Source organism: Dendrobates tinctorius, unplaced genomic scaffold, assembly GCF_039654945.1.
Source record: "Dendrobates tinctorius isolate UK_male_01 unplaced genomic scaffold, ASM3965494v1 ptg000034l, whole genome shotgun sequence".
Taxonomy (NCBI): domain Eukaryota; kingdom Metazoa; phylum Chordata; class Amphibia; order Anura; family Dendrobatidae; genus Dendrobates; species Dendrobates tinctorius.
The window spans coordinates 12,347,307-12,366,362 of record NW_027361702.1 but is presented as its reverse complement, the minus strand read 5'-3'; the positions used below and the strand labels follow the sequence as shown (position 1 = coordinate 12,366,362).

The following is a 19,056-nucleotide window of genomic DNA, read 5'->3' as shown; positions in this document are numbered from 1 at the left end:
AGACAGTTACAGTATATTTATGACATTAAGCCAAAATCCCACCTTTCCCCCCCCTCCCCTTCCTACAATCGTCATCATTTGAAAAGATTCCTTAAATTGGTGCGTGTCCACTGATGCTTTGTAGCAGGAACCATCTGGTGCTCTCAAATTGCTTCTCCAAGTCTGTTCCTAGATTCTGTATCCAAGGATGGAACAAAAAACGACCATCTGGTGAAGAACTTCTCTGTTAATTTTTCTTTGTTGGTCAAGGTTTCCAACCAGTCCATTTTAAACAGAAAATGAATTTGTCAATATTAACGATTTTGATGTAACATTAGAGTGTAACCATTGATGTGATATACTTTTCCTTACTGCTGAGGCCCAAATCACTAACATGGCTTTGGTGTGCTTTGGCAATACTCTTTGGGTCTCCTCTAGGATATTTAAAATAGCCCATTGTGGGGTAAGAGGGAACTCAAAACTACTCAATTTTTGCAACTTACTGTACAGTGAAAAGCGCTATCAGCAGAAGCAGTTTTTTTTTCTTCTTCCCTGCCTAACGCTCTCCCTGTTCAGAATCAGCAGCAGCACCTCTCCCTATTGTAAGATCGGCAGAAGTAAGATGGCGGTCGGCATTCACAGCCTTTTATACCCACTGTGACGCCACACAAAGCCAGCCAATCACTTCAATGCCCTTCTCTAAGATGTTGCTGGCCGCTGCGCATGTCATTGCGTTGCCCACAGTGTGCGTCCTCCATCATTGGGTGAGAAAAGGCGCTGAAAGCATCATTTGAAACGTGACTTTGGAGCGCTGATCGGCGACCTCATGGCCGACCTCACGCTAGGGTCGGGTTTCGATTGGCAAAACCCAACTTTGGCGAAAGTCGGCAATTTTTGAATCTGACCGACCTGTTTCGCTCAACTCTTAACCCTTAATAAATGCACTAGTGACAAGACCTGAAAAAGACATCACATTAGAATTTGTGAAGACCAGACTCATAGATGAATATCAGAGAAGAAAAGAACAAACAAATGATTCTTCTACTGAAAAGAACAGTGGAAACGCTCTTAAAGCGATAGAATTTTAAAAACCCTATTATAAAGAGACAAGAGAATGTTTCAGATGTAAGAAAAAAGGTCATTTAAAGAAAGACTGTACCATATGGAAAGCAGAACAACAAAAATTACAACATAGAGAGCATACACAGAAAGTGAAAAACACAATTTCCGATTCATGTGAGAATAATTGGAATGGCACATTTAAAGTAACAGACAAGAAATCATCACTTGGCTGGTTTATTGATTCAGGAGCAACGAGTCATATGACAAGTGACAAGAATTTCTTCACTGATCTTGATTTAGATAAAAAGAAGCCATTTATCTTGCAGATGGGAGCAAAATAACCACAGAAGGTATAGGACAAGGTATGCTAAACTGTTCGAACAAGTTCGGACAAGATTCAAAGATACTTGTACAGAATGTGTTGTATCTTCCAAAATTGGAAGGCGGATTGTTATCTGTGAAGCGTTTAACAGCCAATGGACTCACTGTAAAATTCAAAGACAATGAGTGTGCAATTCTAGCAGGAAACAAGGTGAAAACCAATGTCAAGGCAGATGAACAATTATATCATCTTGACACACCAAATGAACAGATGAAGGTATGTACACATGATCACAAGAACTGTATTCACGTATGGCAAAGACATCTAGGACTCAGACACCCTGATTATAAGGGAACTACAAAGAAAATAATTGACAAAAGATCTAAAGATATCAGATTGCTCAATTAAATAAGATGTGAATGTTGAATAAAATCTAAAGCCACAAGAATATCTATTCCAAAAGAAAGTGACATGAAAGAGCAAAATACCACTTGATTTAGTTCATACTGACATATGTGGCCCATGAAAGTGACTACATCAGGAGGAAATAGATACATGGTGACTTTCATAGATGCCTACTCAAGAAACACAGTCACATACTTAAGAACAAAAGTGAAGTTTTTGATAAACTTGTAGACTACGTAACAAGGTCGAGTAACAAACTTCAAAGGAAGCCAATTGCCATCAGAAGTGATAATGGAGCTGAATTTACAGGTCACAGAATAGAAAACTACTTAAGACAAAATGGTATACAACACCAGAAAACTGTTCCGTACACACCTGAACAAAATGGAGTAGCAGAAAGGAAAAACCGAACTCTGACAAAAATGATGATATGTATGCTGACAGATTCCAAACTACCAGAGAAATATTGGGGTGAGGCAGCAATGACAGCTACATATCTGCAGAACATACTTTTTTCCAGAAAACTGAAGAAAACTCCATATGAACTGTGGCAAGGTATGAAACCAAGTGTCCATCATTTAAACGTTTTTGGATGTAAAGTTTTTATATTCATTCCAACAGAAAAATGTTCCAAACTTCAAAACAGATCCATGGAGGGAATATTTGTTGGATATAGTGAAAATTGCAAGGGATACAGAATCCTAGATCCCAAAACAGACAGAGTCACGGTGAGTAACAGTGTGACATTCATTGAGGAGCTAAATGAAGATGTCATGATTTCAATTGACACAAAAAATGAGAAAAACAGCAGTGACATAGCTGAAGAGGCATCTATTGAGAAAGTAGTTGAAATTGATGAAGAACAGAATACTGAAAATGAAGAAATACAACTACAAACAGACACAGAACCAAGACGCTCAATGAGAGAGAACAAAGGAAAACCACCAAAACGTCTCTCATACAAGACAAGCACAAGTAAAATGTATGAACCTACCTCTTGGGAAGACATGTCAACTCCCTAAAGAAGAAGCTAATAAATGGATAGAAGCAACAGAAACAGAAATGAAGTCCATGCATGACTCAAATAAATGGACACTGACAGATTTACAAGAAGGAAGAAAAGCCATAGGATGTAAATGGAATTTTAAAGTAAAATACCAAACAGATGGCACACCTGAAAGATACCGAGCAAGACTAGTAGCTAAAGGGTATTCTCAAAAATATGGAGAAGACTATGATGAGACATTTGCTCCAGTTGTCAAACATACTACAATAAGAACTTTACTTACAGCTGCAGCAATGAAATAGATGGAACTGATACATCTGGATGTAAAGACAGCATTTTTGATTGGAGATTTAGCAGAAGACATTTACATGCAACAACCTCCAGGATTCAAAGATGAAAGAAACCCAAACAAAGTTTGCAAACTACAGAAAAGCATATATGGTTTAAAGCAAGCAGCTAAAGCGTGGAATGACAAAATCACAGAAGAGCTTACAAATGAAAAAATTCAAAGAAGCAAAGCTGATCCATGCTTGTACACAAAAAGGCTGATGAATAGATGAATTTATGTACTCATATATGTACACGACATTCTTATTTGTTCTGAACAAGAAAGGGATAAAGAAAACATCTTAAAAATCCTGAAGTGACATTTCGAAATCAAAGACTTGGGAAATGTGAAATAGTACCCAGGAATACAGATAGAAAGAGAAGAAGACAGAAGTTTCCTACTGAATCAAAATCACATGATTCAAGACATAACAGAAAAATTTGGATTGAAGGATGCAAAAACAGTAAAGTCTCCAATGGAAACTAATTATCTTAAAGAGATGAATAGTGAGAAAAATATGTTACCAAATAATGAAGAGTACAGAATGGCAACAGGAAAAATACTGTATCTAGCGACTGTTACCAGGCAGGCATCGCAGCAGCAGTAGGAATTCTGAGTAGAAAGGTGTCAAAACCAAATAAAGTTGACTGGAATGCTGTGAAGAGAGTAGTGCGTTATTTGAAAGGAACCAGCAACGTTAAGCTCAAACTACCCACAAGTGATAATTTTAACAGGATACGTTGATGCAGATTGGGCTGGGAATCCAACTGACAGAAGATCTACCAGTGGACATATTTTTTTTCTCTCAGGTGGACCAATAAGTTGGACAAGAAACAATCAATTGTGACACTGTCTTCAACAGAAGCAGAGTATGTTGCCGCAGCACATGCAAGTCAAGAAGTTCTGTGGTTAAGACAATTGTTGACAGACTTAGAACAACCACAGTTGGAACCGACAAAATTGAAAGAGGACAATCAAGGATGTCTTGTTCTTGCTCAGATGGAAAGAGTCAATCCAAGAACCAAGCATATTGACGTGAAGTATCATTTCTTGAGAGATCATAAGGAACAAGGAGTCTTGAAGTTAGAATATTGTGCTACTGAAGAAATGACAGCAGACATCTTCACGAAAGTGTTGAATGCTAATAAACACTAGAGACTAATAAAAAAGTTGAGTTTGATTGATTAAGTCTTTACTGTTGAGAAAGGGTGTTGACATATGCAACAGATCAGGACTTATTATAAGTGAAGGGAGGACTTTACACTAGCCTGACAGCAGATGACGATAGTGTAAAGTTATGTTTGCTGTATTGTGGGGAGGGAAGCTTTCTATTGTTGTTGTTACTTTTGCTTTTGAGTGTATTATGCCAGCAGCAGGGACTGTGTGCTACTGAATTCTCTTATCTCATGTTTACCAATATGAAGTAAATACTGTTTACTCAAGATAACTTGCTCAGTGAAATTCTCTGATGCATTGGTGATCATTCTCAGAAGATGCACTTTGCTACAACCTGACCCTGTGATTAAGTCTCAGATCACCTATCTTTAATAATGAGACCTTAGCAAAACTAGTAGTGGACTAAGAATCAGGGGCTGACATACCACTGGTGCATCTGCATTGGGGCCCAGAGGTGGAGGGGGCCCTCGCAGGCAGGGGTATACTGCCCATAGCGACAGAGTATGCAGCCGCTATGGGGCCACTCAGTCAAGATTATGGGCGGGAGTGAGAGGGACCTGGTTTCATGTAGCATCGGTGCCCTCTCACTCCCTCCAGTAATCATGCGACTACCCAGAGCTGGGGAGAGCGCGATGCAGTGTTCACGTATTCAAAAAGGGGGTGTGTCATGCAGAAAGAGACGCTGGCCAATGAACGCTTTCCTCACCAGACTGATGAGAGTGCTCACTGATCCCTTCTCAACAGGATCTCACAGAAAAGAGGTCAGGGGAGGAGCCTCACTGGAATGGACAGCACAGCCGTAGCATCTCTTCACAGAGAAGAGGTCGGTGAGGGAGGGCTTACTGTATGGGACAGCACTGAAGCATCTCCTCACAAAGAAGAGGTCGGGGAGGAGGGCTTGTAAGAAGAAGGACTGGACCAGGGGTACCTCTTTTGTGCTGGGTCTGGAACTGTTGGGGCTGTCACCTTTGTTGTCCGGGGAAAATCTTAGAAACCCGGACTGACCTTTGCACTCAACAACAGGGGGTGTGGCTAAGCTAAAAAGGCCAAAACTGCGAGACTTGGCAGGAACACACAGCGCACAGCAGGTGAAGTTTGGTGCTCCGTACTCTGAGCATAGTGATGGAGCAGGCCCACGCTATAGAGTCCCACCTTCTGCATACAGAGACTTTGACCAGAGACGTGCCGAGTGCCTGTTGAAAGTGCCAAACGTTCCGGGCCACTAAGTACCACGCACGTGCCGCTTAAGAAGGACCTGGTGACTCACTGTGAACTGTGCCCTTTCTCACCAGCATACATCTGTAGGGCTACGTTGAGCTCCGGCAGTGTTGAAGACTGCATTCCACTCCACGCAACGAATCCTGGACCCATGACCCCGTACAAGACATCAAGGACTCACTGTCACTGCCTGGAACCGGACCATAAACGCCTACAGGATGACACCGGATTCATCATGCACTAACTGCGTTGGCACCACCGTTTGGACCTAGGACTCTGCTGTCAGGAAGCCGCACTGCTAAGTTATCCTTTAATGAACGTTGCTTTACTTATTACAATTGTTATCTCACCCTACACAACTTTTAGTCTAATATCATCTGCTATACCCCTGTTTACACCCTTCTCCTCTCTGCATGGAGTATCTCCCTGTTCAAGCAAACTTATCGTTAACTCTTGCTCTGCCTCCTGTCTGTTACTGCATCCGGCAACCTGCTCACATGCTCGCTGCACAGGACAGCACTGCAGCATCTCCTCACAGAGAAGAGGTCGGGGGAGGAGGGCTCACTGCATGGGACAGCCCTAGAGCATCTCATTGAGAAGGGGTTGGGGGAGGAGGGTCACTGCATGGGAAAGCATGGCAGTAGCATCTCCTCACAGAGAAGAGGTTGGGGGAGGAGGGCTCACTGCATGGGACATCACTGCAGCATCTCACAGAGAAGAGGTCAGGGGAGGAGGCTCACTGCATGAGACAGCATGGCAGCAGCATCTGGCAGCAGCATCTCCTCACAGAGAAAAGGTAGAGGGAAGAGGGCTCACTGCATGGGACAGCCCTGGAGCATCTCATTGAGAAGAGGTTGGGTGAGGAGGCTCACTGCATGGGACAGCACGGCAGCAGCATCTCCTCACAGAGAATAGGTTGGGGGAGGAGGACTCAGTGCATGGGACAGCACAGCAGCAGGATCTCCTCACAGAGAAGAAGTCGAGGGAGGAGAGCTCACTGTACGGGACAGCACTGCAGCATCTCCTCAAAGAGAAGAGGTTAGGGGAGGAGAGCTCACAGCACGGGACAGCATGGCAACAGCATCTCCTCACAGAGAAGAGGTTGGGGGAGGAGAGCTCACTGCACGGGACAGCACGGCAGCAGCATCTCCTCACAGAGAAGAGGTCGGGGGAGGAGGGCTCACTGCATGGGACATTGTGGCGCCCCTGAGGCTCAGTCGCCACAGAGGTACTGCACCTTCTCCTAAGGTGTGGTGCCCCACCGTCTGGGTAAGTTGGGGGCTCCTTTCCACACTCCAACACTCGCACCCCACACACACAGGGTAGTTCTGCACAGCCACAAGCGACTCAGTACTTGGAGAATAGCAGAGCACCTTTGGTGGTTCCCTGCTTGGAACACTGGACGTGCTGGGAGGTGGGTGGAGTTTAGATCCATATAAAAGATTGGGAAGGTTTAGAATTACAGTTCAATCTGCAAAGGTCAGTCTGCGGGGGCAGTCTGCTAGAGCAGTCCCCTAGGAGAGTAGGAGAAGGAAGCCACTCGGAGAAGAGTGGGGATCCCTGGAAGAAGGGATGGAGGAAGGAGTGCTGCAGCTGCCTCAGTGACCTGAGCCAGCTGGCACGGGAGAGGAGAGAAAGGAGAAAGACGTAGAACTGTAACCTAAGCATCCATAAGAAAGAGAGTCAAGTACGGAACGAAGGAGTAGAGAACAGAGAGGAGAAGTGGGTTGGAAGAGGAATCCTGCCTATAGGTTCTCAGCGCAAGGCCGGGGCCCGGATCCCCGAGGTTGTATGGACACTTATGGTTCTGCAGCAGACACCGGTGGAGTAGTTGGCTGTAAATGCATTACTCCCATCCAAGACTTGAGGCACAACAGCAACACAGATAGAGAACCGGGAGTGAGGCGTCCCCGAAGCAGGCTACAGCTGTCTGCCGTGCAAGTAGAGTTCTAGGAACATCTCTTAGGAGGCATTCCAGGGTTACTAAGTACTGGAGTGCTTCACACCACAAGGTGCATTGGAGGAGTCGTTCAGGAAGGTACATGTTGGCGGAGTGTTGGAGAGGAGAGCCCTGACTTGCCCGGGAGGTTGATTGAGTCTTTACCCCGGAGGACACGGCACGGAGGCAAGCACCAGTGTGTACCACAAACTGTGAGTAAAGCTTTGAAACTGCAAGCTCTGGTGTCCTCCATTGATTTGAGCGCTAACACCTTCAGCACCACTACATCTGGGTACCAGCTTCCATACCATCCTGCACCTGTCCTCATCCATAGCACCTACACTGCCCTGGGACTACAGCTCCACCTGTGGGGAGCTACACCATCTTTGCTGCACCACACCATCAGTCCCAGTGGATCTGCATGCAGCGTCGGCTTAACACCTCCCTTGCTGAACACTACAGGTGGCATCACGAACTATTCTCATAAACTACATTAAAAACCACCATTGATTTGGGCGCCCAGGGCCACGGACTGGGTCACCGCCGCTGTGACACATCCCCCTGACACCGGCCTGGTACCGAGTACCCCGCTGCCCTGGGAGGGCGACCCAACATCACTGCAGCATCTCACAGAGAAGAGGTTGGGGGAGGAGGCTCACTGCATGGGACAGCACGGCAGCAGCATCTCCACACAGAGAAGAGGTCAGGGGAGGAGGGCTCACTGCATGGGACATCACTGCAGCATCTCACAGAGAAGAGGTCGGACAGGAAGCCCACTGCATGGGACAGCACGGCAGCAGCATCACCTCACAGAGAATAGGGTGGGGGGAGAAGGGCTCACTGCATGGGACAGCCCTGGAGCATCTCATTGAGAAGAGGTTGGGGGAGGAGGTTCACTGCATGGGACAGCACTGCAGCATCTCACAGAGAAGAGGTCGGGGGAGAGGAGCTCACTGCACAGGACAGCACTGCAGCATCTCACAGAGAAGAGGTTGGGGGAGGAGGCTCACTGCATGGGACAGCACTGCAGCATCTCACAGAGAAAAGGTCAGGGGAGGAGGCTCACTGCATGGGACAGCACTGCAGCATCTCACAGAGAAGAGGTTGGGGGAGGAGGGCTCACTGCATGGGACAGCACTGCAGCATCTCACAGAGAAGAGGTTGGGGAGGAGGGCTCACTGCATGGGACAGCACGGCAGCAGCATCTCCTCACAGAGAAGAGATTGGGGGAGGAGGGCTCACTGCATGGGACATCACTGCAGCATCTCACAGAGAAGAGGTTGGGGGAGGAGGGCTCACTGCATGGGACAGCACGGCAGCAGCATCTCCTCACAGAGAAGTGGTTGGGGGAGGAGGGCTCACTGCATGGGACAGCCCTGGAGCATCTCATTGAGAAGAGGTTGGGGGAGGAGGCTCACTGCATGGGACAGCACTGAAGCATCTCAGAGAGAAGAGGTCAGGGGAGGAGGCTCACTGCATGGGACAGCACTGCAGCATCTCACAGAGAAGAGGTCGGGGGAGAGGAGCTCACTGCACAGGACAGCACTGCAGCATCTCACAGAGAAGAGGTTGGGGGAGGAGGCTCACTGCATGGGACAGCACTGCAGCATCTCACAGAGAAAAGGTCAGGGGAGGAGGCTCACTGCATGGGACAGCACTTCAGCATCTCACAGAGAAGAGGTTGGGGGAGGAGGGCTCACTGCATGGGACAGCACGGCAGCAGCATCTCCTCACAGAGAAGAGATTGGGGGAGGAGGGCTCACTGCATGGGACATCACTGCAGCATCTCACAGAGAAGAGGTTGGGGGAGGAGGGCTCACTGCATGGGACAGCACGGCAGCAGCATCTCCTCACAGAGAAGTGGTTGGGGGAGGAGGGCTCACTGCATGGGACAGCCCTGGAGCATCTCATTGAGAAGAGGTTGGGGGAGGAGGCTCACTGCATGGGACAGCACTGAAGCATCTCAGAGAGAAGAGGTCAGGGGAGGAGGCTCACTGCATGGGACAGCACTGCAGCATCTCACAGAGAAGAGGTCGGGGGAGAGGAGCTCACTGCACAGGACAGCACTGCAGCATCTCACAGAGAAGAGGTTGGGGGAGGAGGCTCACTGCATGGGACAGCACTGAAGCATCTCAGAGAGAAGAGGTCAGGGGAGGAGGCTCACTGCATGGGACATCACTGCAGCATCTCACAGAGAAGAGGTCGGGGGAGGAGGCTCACTGCATGGGACAGCACTGCAGCATCTCACAGAGAAGAGGTCAGGGGAGGAGGCTCACTGCACGGGACAGCACTGCAGCATCTCCTCACAGAGAAGAGATTGGGGAGGAGGGCTCACTGCATGGGACAGCCCTGAAGCATCTCATTGAGATGAGGTTGGGGGAGGAGGCTCACTGCATGGGACAGCACTGAAGCATCTCACAGAGAAGAGGTTGGGGGAGGAGGGTCACTGCATGGGACAGCACGGCAGCAGCATCTCCTCACAGAGAAGAGGTTGGGGGAGGAGGGCTCACTGCATGGGACATCACTGCAGCATCTCACAGAGAAGAGGTCGGGGAGGAGGCTCACTGCATGGGACAGCACGGCAGCAGCATCTCCTCACAGAGAAGAGGTTGGGGGAGGAGGGCTCACTGCATGGGACAGCCCTGGAGCATCTCATTGAGAAGAGGTCAGGGGAGGAGGCTCACTGCACGGGACAGCATGGCAGCAGCATCTGCTCACAGAGAAGAGTTTTGGGGAGGAGGGCTCACTGCATGGGACATCACTGCAGCATCTCACAGAGAAGAGGTCAGGGGAGGAGGCTCACTGCATGGGACAGCACTGCAGCATCTCACAGAGAAGAGGTCGGGGGAGGAGGCTCACTGCATGGGACAGCATGGCAGCATAATCTCCTCACAGAGAAGAGTTTGGGGGAGGAGGGCTCACTGCATGGGACAGCCCTGAAGCATCTCATTGAGAAGAGGTTGGGGGACGATGCTCACTGCACGGGACAGCACGGCAGCAGCATCTCCTCACAGAGAAGAGATTGGGGGAGGAGGGCTCACTGCATGGGACAGCCCTGGAGCATCTCATTGAGAAGAGGTTGGGGGAGGAGGCTCACTGCATGGGACAGCACTGCAGCATCTCACAGAGAAGAGGTCAGGGGAGGAGGCTCACTGCACGGGACAGCAGGGCAGCAGCATCTCCTCACAGAGAAGAGATTGGGGGTGGAGGGCTCACTGCTTGGGACATCACAGCAGCATGTCATAGAGAAGAGGTCAGGGGAGGGGAGCGCACTGCACAGGACAGCACTGCAGCATCTCACAGAGAAGAGGTCGGGAGAGGAGGCTCACTGCATGGGACAGCACTGCAGCATCTCACAGAGAAGAGGTCGGGAGAGGAGGCTCACTGCATGGGACAGCACTGCAGCATCTCACAGAGAAGAGGTCGGGAGAGGAGGCTCACTGCATGGGACAGCACTGCAGCATCTCACAGAGAAGAGGTTGGGGGAGGAGGCTCACTGCATGGGACAGCACTGCCGCATCTCACAGAGAAGAGGTCGGGGAGGAGGCCCACTGCATGGGACAGCACTGCAGCATCTCACAGAGAAGAGATTGGGAAGGAGGGCTCACTGCATGGGACATCACTGCAGCAACTCACAGAGAAGAGGTCGGGGGAGGAAGTTCACTGCATGGGACAGCATGGCAGCAGCATCTCCTCACAGAGAAGAAATCGAGGGAGGAGAGCTCACTGTATGACAGTGGGTCGCCCCCGCCGGCTTCACCCAGGGCTGTGGGGTACTCGGCACCGGGCCGGTGTCAGGGGGATGATGTGGTGTCACAGCAGCGGTGACCCGGTCCGTTGCCCTGGGCACCAATATCAATGGCTGTGATGTTTATTTATAATGTAAAGTTCGTGACGCCCCCCGTGGTGTTTGGCAAGTAAGATGGTAAGCCAACGCTGCGTACAGATCCTCTGGGACTGATGGTGTGTTGCAGCTTAGATGGTGTAGCTCCCCACAGGTAGAGCTGTAGCCCCAGGGCAGTGTAAAGGTGCGCTGGAGGAGTAGGGCACGGGAGGGTGTAGATGTTGATACCCAAATGTAGCGGTGCTGATGCGGGAATGAATGGAGGACACAAGAGCTTGCAGTTTCAAAGCTTTATTCACAGTTCGTAGTGCACAGGTGCCTGCTTCGGTACTGTGTCCTCCGGGGCAGAGGCCCAGCCAACCTCCAGGCAAGATAGGATTTTCCCCGCCAGCACCCCGCCAACATGTGCCTTTCTGAACGACCTCTCTATTGCGCCTTTTAGTATGAAGAGCTCCAGTACCGTGGTTCTCTGAAGTTCCTCCTGTCAGATGTTCCTAACGACTCTCACTTGTACGACAGACAGCTGTAGCCTGCTTCAGGGACTCCCTTCTCCTGAATCCCGGCTCTCTATCAGTTTGCTGTTGTGTCCCAAGTCTTTGATGGGAGTAGTGCATTTGCAGCCAACTACTCCACTGGTGTCTGCTGCAGAACTATAAGTGTCCATACAACCTCGGGGACTGGGCCCCAGGCTTGCACTGAGAACCTATAGGCAGGGTTCCTATCCAACCCACTCCTCCTCTCTGTTCTCTTTCCACTTCGTTCCGTGCTTGTCTTTCTCTCTCTTATGGAAATGCAGGTTACAGTTCTACGTCTCTCTTTCTCTTTCCTTTCCCGTGCCAGCTGGCTCAGGTCACTGAGGCAGCTGCAGCACTCCTTCCTCCATCCCTTCTTCCAGGGACCTCTGGGACTCACCCCAGACTGACCTAACTGTCTCTGACGGCCCCCTAAGTGACTGACCTCTAATTCTATCTTTCCCCTTTTTTTTATACTAACTCCACCCACCTCCCAGCACATCTCGCGTTACGAAGTAGGGTTCCACGAAAGGTGCTCTGCTACACACCCCGAGCCTAAAGCTGCAATGTGGCCCTGCTGAACTATCCTGTGTGTGGGATGCAAATGTTGGAGCGCGGCAAGGAGTTCCCACCTTACCTGGATGGTGGGGCACCACACCTTAGGAGAAGGTGCAGTACCTCTGTGGCGACTGAGCCTCAGGGGCGCCACAACAGCACTGCAGCATCTCCTCACAGAGAAGAGGTCGGGGGGAGGAGCTATCAGAACTGTCTCCAGTGTCCCCATCTCCCACAGTGGGTTCTGCAGTCCTCTCCACCTGTTCTCTGACCTCCTCAACGGCTCATCTGGAACCCTGATGTCATAGATTATTTCGGCATTGGTCTCTATCTCAGACTGGCTATACTATCCCCTCATTTTCAATACAAGTTTTTTTGCTACACATGTATACTACACTCTCAGTGGTTATGGTTATGTTATTTTAACCATATGTGCATTCATACATGTTATGTATTTTAACTAGTGGGGGCACCCGCTTCTGTTGTGCCATGTTGTTGCCAATTACTTAAATAATTAATTTTCTACTTTTCTCACTTATGTGTTGTACTCAATCATGACCTCGTGTTTAGTGTTTTTCCTCTCTTGGGTTTTATGTTTACATACAGCCAGAGGCGTATCTAGAGGTGGCGGTCAGGCTGTCTAATATGCCCATCAGAGGCGTCTCTCCCAGCGGCTGCATTTAGCCGCACCCCCCAGACTGGTAGCCGGCTCGGAGAAGCTGCAGTGCGCCAGCTCCCGGTGAATGATTGTACTCACGTCTTTCAGATGTGAGTATAATTGAAATTCTGAACGCTGGTCCGAGCGACGTCAGCAGCTTGATCAGACATAGGATCGGTTTGGTGTGGAAGAACATGACAGGGTCTTGACCTCCAAACCATTGAATACTTTTGGGATGCCCTAGAATCAAGATTTTGAGGGCTGTTCTCGCAGTCCTACATCAATATCTGACCTTGCAAATACCTTTCCGGATAAATCAGCAAAAAATCCAACAGACTCCTCCAAAACCTTGTAGAAGGTCTTCCAGAAAAGTGGAAGCTGTTTTAGCTGCAAAGGAGGAATCAACTGCATACGAATAATAATAATAATAATAATAATCTTTATTTTTATATAGCACTAACATATTCCACAGCGCTTTACAGCTTGCACACATTTTCATCACTGTCCCCTATGGGGCTCACAATCTAAATTCCCTATCAGTATGTCTTTGGAATGTGGGAGGAAACCGGAGAACACCCACGAAACACAGGGAGAACCTACAAACCCCTTGCAGATGTTGCCCTTCGTGGGAATACGAATGCCTCTGGATTTAGAATGGAATTTTCACTATCTGGTAATGTGGTATTGATGACTGATCATGTGAATACATTTTCTTTTATGAGTATAGATGTAAACTTTCTTTTACTAATGTTATTTCTTTATTTTTTCAGGACTATTGGGTCCCACCATTCGGGTTGAAACATTTGATAACGTTGTTATTCACTTTAAGAATCTTGCCAGTGTTCCGTACAGTCTTCATGGCATTGGGGTATCATACGGTAAACGGTCAGAAGGTGAGAAAGCCATCTTATAGTATCCAAGCCACTCATCACTTTATTCTATATTGTATAGGTAATAATGATCAATGGAGCACATCACTGAACAGTAAAATCCCTATGGAAATACTGCTGTAATTCCTTCATCTTTTTAAACACTTTAGCTTATATATCTGTTTTTTCTTCCTCCCGCTTTTTCACATATTTACTTCACTATGCAATCTGCATAAGTCTACTTATGGATATAAATTCTGTTCGATGATGGAGCACAGATGCCATTCACAGCCCTCACACCTAAACCTGCAGATGACTCAGAGCTGCTATTGGCTGAACATGTATGTCGAAATGTGACAAGGTGGTCATAAGATAAATTGTTTTATATCACCTAATCGGGTATGTGGAAGGCAAAGAAAGAAAAGAGCTGCAATTAAAGAATATATCTTGCTATGGCAACTTGTAGAGATTGGCAGATCACTTTGTTCAACCCCAGTCGATGGTCCAGGTCAGTGCTCTGAGCTGCGGGAATATCCTGATTTTCTGAGGTCCTCAGTGTGGTGTTTGGTTTGCTGGCCTACTGTGACATTGTCTGGCAGCACACAGGTGACGGTGCACTAGCACAGAAAACATAAGACAATATCAAGATCCCAGAAGATGAGGAAACCTGTTCATGGAAAGAGAGCAATGACCTGGAACATGCACTGGGGTCACACAAAACGATCTGCTCATCTCTACTGGCAAGCTCTTCTGGTGCCAGTTGGTTCCGCAATGGTTTTGTTCAGACAGCAGGTGGCAGTCTTTTCTTACCAATGCCACATCACGCAAGGACTGTCAGGGGTACCATCACTTCTAGTATTACACATCAGTCGCCACCTTCACCTCTCTCTGCATCCTTGGGATTCAGACAGCGGTGAATAGATTGGTGGAGGAGAGGCCGCCGACCCCTTCTTCCACCAATCAGCGTCTGAGGCAGCTGATGTGATTACGTAATTTCTTCATGTCAGCTGTGCACTGAAGGGAGTCAGTACACTGGAGACAGGAGCAGAGGGAGAGTACTCGTAGAAAGGGAGAGAAGTGAGTATGTGGTGGTTTTTTTCACGTTTATGTCATGTTTGCATGTAATTAGAGAGGCTATGTGAGACTCATACAGTATATAGGAGTCTATGTAGGGCTCATACTGTATATGGGAGGCTATGTGGAGCTCATACTGTATATAGGAGGCTATGTGAGGTTCATACTGTAAATAGAAGTCTATTTGGGGCTCATACTGTATATAAGAGGCTATGTGGGGCTCATACTGTATATAAGAGGCTATGTGGGGCTCATACTGTATATAAGAGGCTATGTGGAGCTCATACTGTATATAGGAGGCTATGTGAGGTTCATACTGTAAATAGAAGTCTATTTGGGGCTCATACTGTATATAAGAGGCTATGTGGGGCTCATACTGTATATGGGAGGCTATGTGGAGCTCATACTGTATATAGGAGGCTATGTGAGGTTCATACTGTAAATAGAAGTCTATTTGGGGCTCATACTGTATATAAGAGGCTATGTGGGGCTCATACTGTATATAAGAGGCTATGTGGAGCTCATACTGTATATAGGAGGCTATGTGAGGTTCATACTGTAAATAGGAGCCTATTTGGGGCTCATACTGTATATAGGAGGCTAAAAAAAGAAAATTTTTTCAGCTCACCCCAAAGAAGACAGCTATAAGTCCGATCGGTGCACGGAATGTGGAAACAGGATCCCTCTGCAGCAAAGCGTAATATGGAAAAAAATTCCAGCATCCAGATCAGTAATTAGATTAAAAATTTTTTTATTCCTTTATTCCAAAATTTAAAAAAATCATAAGATTCTCCATCATGATAAGAGACGCATCAGGACGTGTAGTTGGACGCGTTTCGGACAAAAAAACAGTCCTTATTCTAAGACGTACTGTAAATAGAAGTCTATTTGGGGCTCATACTGTATATAAGAGGCTATGTGGGGCTCATACTGTATATAAGAGGCTATGTGGGGCTCATACTGTATATAAGAGGCTATGTGGAGCTCATACTGTATATAGGAGGCTATGTGAGGTTCATACTGTAAATAGGAGCCTATTTGGGGCTCATACTGTATATAGGAGGCTAAAAAAAGAAAATTTTTTCAGCTCACCCCAAAGAAGACAGCTATAAGTCCGATCGGTGCACGGAATGTGGAAACAGGATCCCTCTGCAGCAAAGCGTAATATGGAAAAAAATTCCAGCATCCAGATCAGTAATTAGATTAAAAAAATTTTTATTCCTTTATTCCAAAATTTAAAAAAATCATAAGATTCTCCATCATGATAAGAGACGCATCAGGACGTGTAGTTGGACGCGTTTCGGACAAAAAAACAGTCCTTATTCTAAGACGTACTGTAAATAGAAGTCTATTTGGGGCTCATACTGTATATAAGAGGCTATGTGGGGCTCATACTGTATATAAGAGGCTATGTGGGGCTCATACTGTATATAAGAGGCTATGTGGAGCTCATACTGTATATAGGAGGCTATGTGAGGTTCATACTGTAAATAGGAGCCTATTTGGGGCTCATACTGTATATAGGAGGCTATGGGGCTCATACTGTATATAGGAGGCTATGTGGGGCTCATACTGTATATAGGAGGCTATGTGGGGCTCATACTGTATATAGGTAGGCTATGTAGAGCCCATACTGTATATAGGAGGCTATTTGGGGCTTACATAGTAGCTAGGGGTCTATGTGGGGCTCATACTGTATAAGAGGCTATGTGGAGCCCATACTGTATATAGGAGGCTAAGTGAGGTTCATACTGTAAATAGGAGCCAATTTGGGGCTCATACTGTATATAGGAGGCTATGTGGAGCTCATACTGTATATAGGTAGGCTATGTGGGGCTCATACTGTATATAGGAGTCTATGTGGGGCTTATACTGTATACAGGAGGCTATGTGAGGTTCATACTGTAAATAGGAGTCTATGTGGGGCTCATATTGTATATAGGAGTCTATGTGGGGCTTATACTGTATATAGGAGGCTATGTGGGGCTCATACTGTATAAAGGAGGCTATGTGACGCTCAAACTGTATATAGGAGACTATGTTGAGGCTCTTGCTATATATGGGAGACTATGTGGGAGCTCATGGTATATATGGGAGGCTATGTGGGAACTCAAACTCTGTATATGGGAGTGTATGTTGAGCACATGCTGTGTATAGGAGGTTATGTGGGGCTCATGCTATATATAGGAGGCTAGATGGGGCTCAGACTGTATATAGGAGGCTATGTAATGGCTTATGCTATACATATGGGAGGCTATGTGGGGGCTCATACTGTATATAGGGGATGGGTGTGGGCTCTTACGGTATATAGGGGGCTATGTGCAGGTTCATGCGCTATGTAGGGGATGGCAGCATACTTAATTCTGCTCAATATTATGTGATACAATTAACATTAATCTAAAAAAATTAAAATTAATATTTTAATATTAATACTGAGTAGAATGAATTTCAGCCTATTGGTTCGGCCCTTTACAACAGTGACATCTCTCATTTGGCCCATTGGGAAAATTAATTGCCCACCCCTGAACTACAGTCATGGCTGAAAGTATTGGCACCCTTGAAATTATTTCAGAAAATGAAGCTTTTCTCCCAGACAATTATTTCAATTACACGTGTTTTGTTATACACGTTTATTTAATTTGTGCATATTGGAACAACATAAAAAAACTGAAAAAAAAAAAGGCAAATTGGACATATCTTCACACAAAACTGAAACTGAAAACTGAAAAAAAGGCAAATTGGACATAACTTCACACAAAACCCCCAATATGGTCAGGACAAAATTGCTGCCGCCTTTCCAAAATTGTGGGTAAACAACTTTGTTTCAAGAATGTGCTGCTCATTGAAACTCACCTGTGGCAAGTTTCAGGTGTGGACAATATGAAAATCACACATGAAACCAGATAAAAAGGGGAGAAGTTGACTCAATCTTTACAGTGTGCATCTGTGTGTGCCACACTAAACATGGAGAACAGAAAGAGAAGAGAGCTGTTTGAGGACTTGAGAACTAAAATTTTTGAAAAATATCACCAATCTCAAGGTTACAAGTCCATCTCCAGAGATCTTGACGTTTATTTGTCCACAGTGCGCAATACAATCAAGTTTCAACGCATGGCACTGTAGCTAATCTCCCTGGATGTGGACGGCAGACAAAAATTGTTGGAAGGTTGCAATACAGGAGAGTCCGGATGATGGATAAGCAGACCCAATCAAGTTTCAAAAAAATTAAGCTGTCCTGCAGGCTCAGGGTGCATCACTGTCACAACTAATCGTTGACATTTGAATGAAATTAAATGCTATGGCAGAATCACCCTGGAGGACACACCCAGCTCACAGAGTCATATAAAAACTAGACTGTAGTTTGCAAAAATGTACGTAAGTGAAAATCCTTCTGGCAAAGCATCTTGTGGACAAATCAGACCAAGATAGAGATTTTTGGTAAAGCACATAATTTTACTATTTACCAAAAGCAGAATGAGGCCTACAAAGAAAAAACACAGTACCTACAGTCAAATATGGTGGAGGTTGTTTTGCTGTCTCTGGCCTTAAGTGCCTTGATTGTACAAGGCATCACGAAATCTGAAGATTACCAAAGGATTTTGGGTCCCAATGTAGTGCCGTGTGTCAGAAAACTGGGTTTGTGTCCTAGGTTATGGGTCTTCCAGTAGGACAGTAACCCCAAACATACTTCACGAAGCACCCAAAAATGAAAGGAGAGCTTTGAAGTTGACAGCGATGAGTCCGGATCTAAATCCCATTGAACACCTGTGGACAGATCCTAAAATTGCTGTTGGGAGAAGGCGCCTTCAAATATAAGAGACCTATAGCAGTTTACAAAGGAGGAGTAGTCCAAATTTCCAAATGAGAGGTGTAAGAAGCTGATTGATGGTTATAGTAAACGATTGATTGCAGTTATTTATTTCAAAGGGTGTGCAACCAAATATTAAGCTTAGGGTGCCAACAATTTTGTTCGGTCCATTTTTGGGGTTTGCAAAATTTTGTCTAATTTGCCTTTATTTCCCTTTTTTAATGTTGTTCAAACACACGAGAACAATGTGTAATTGTAATAATTATCTGTGAGAAATATTTCATTTTCTGGATCAATTTCA

The 19,056-nt window shown here is 46.5% G+C and overlaps 1 protein-coding gene across 1 annotated transcript in view; it reads left to right on the top strand.

Moving 5' to 3' along the window:
* Positions 1–19,056, top strand: part of F8 (coagulation factor VIII) — a 232,157-nt gene that overhangs the window by 26,181 nt on the left and 186,920 nt on the right. Inside the window, exon 3 of the mRNA XM_073573105.1 lies at positions 13,775–13,897. Within this exon, the coding sequence (XP_073429206.1) occupies positions 13,775–13,897 (123 nt within the window). The remainder of the gene's footprint in view (positions 1–13,774; positions 13,898–19,056) is intronic.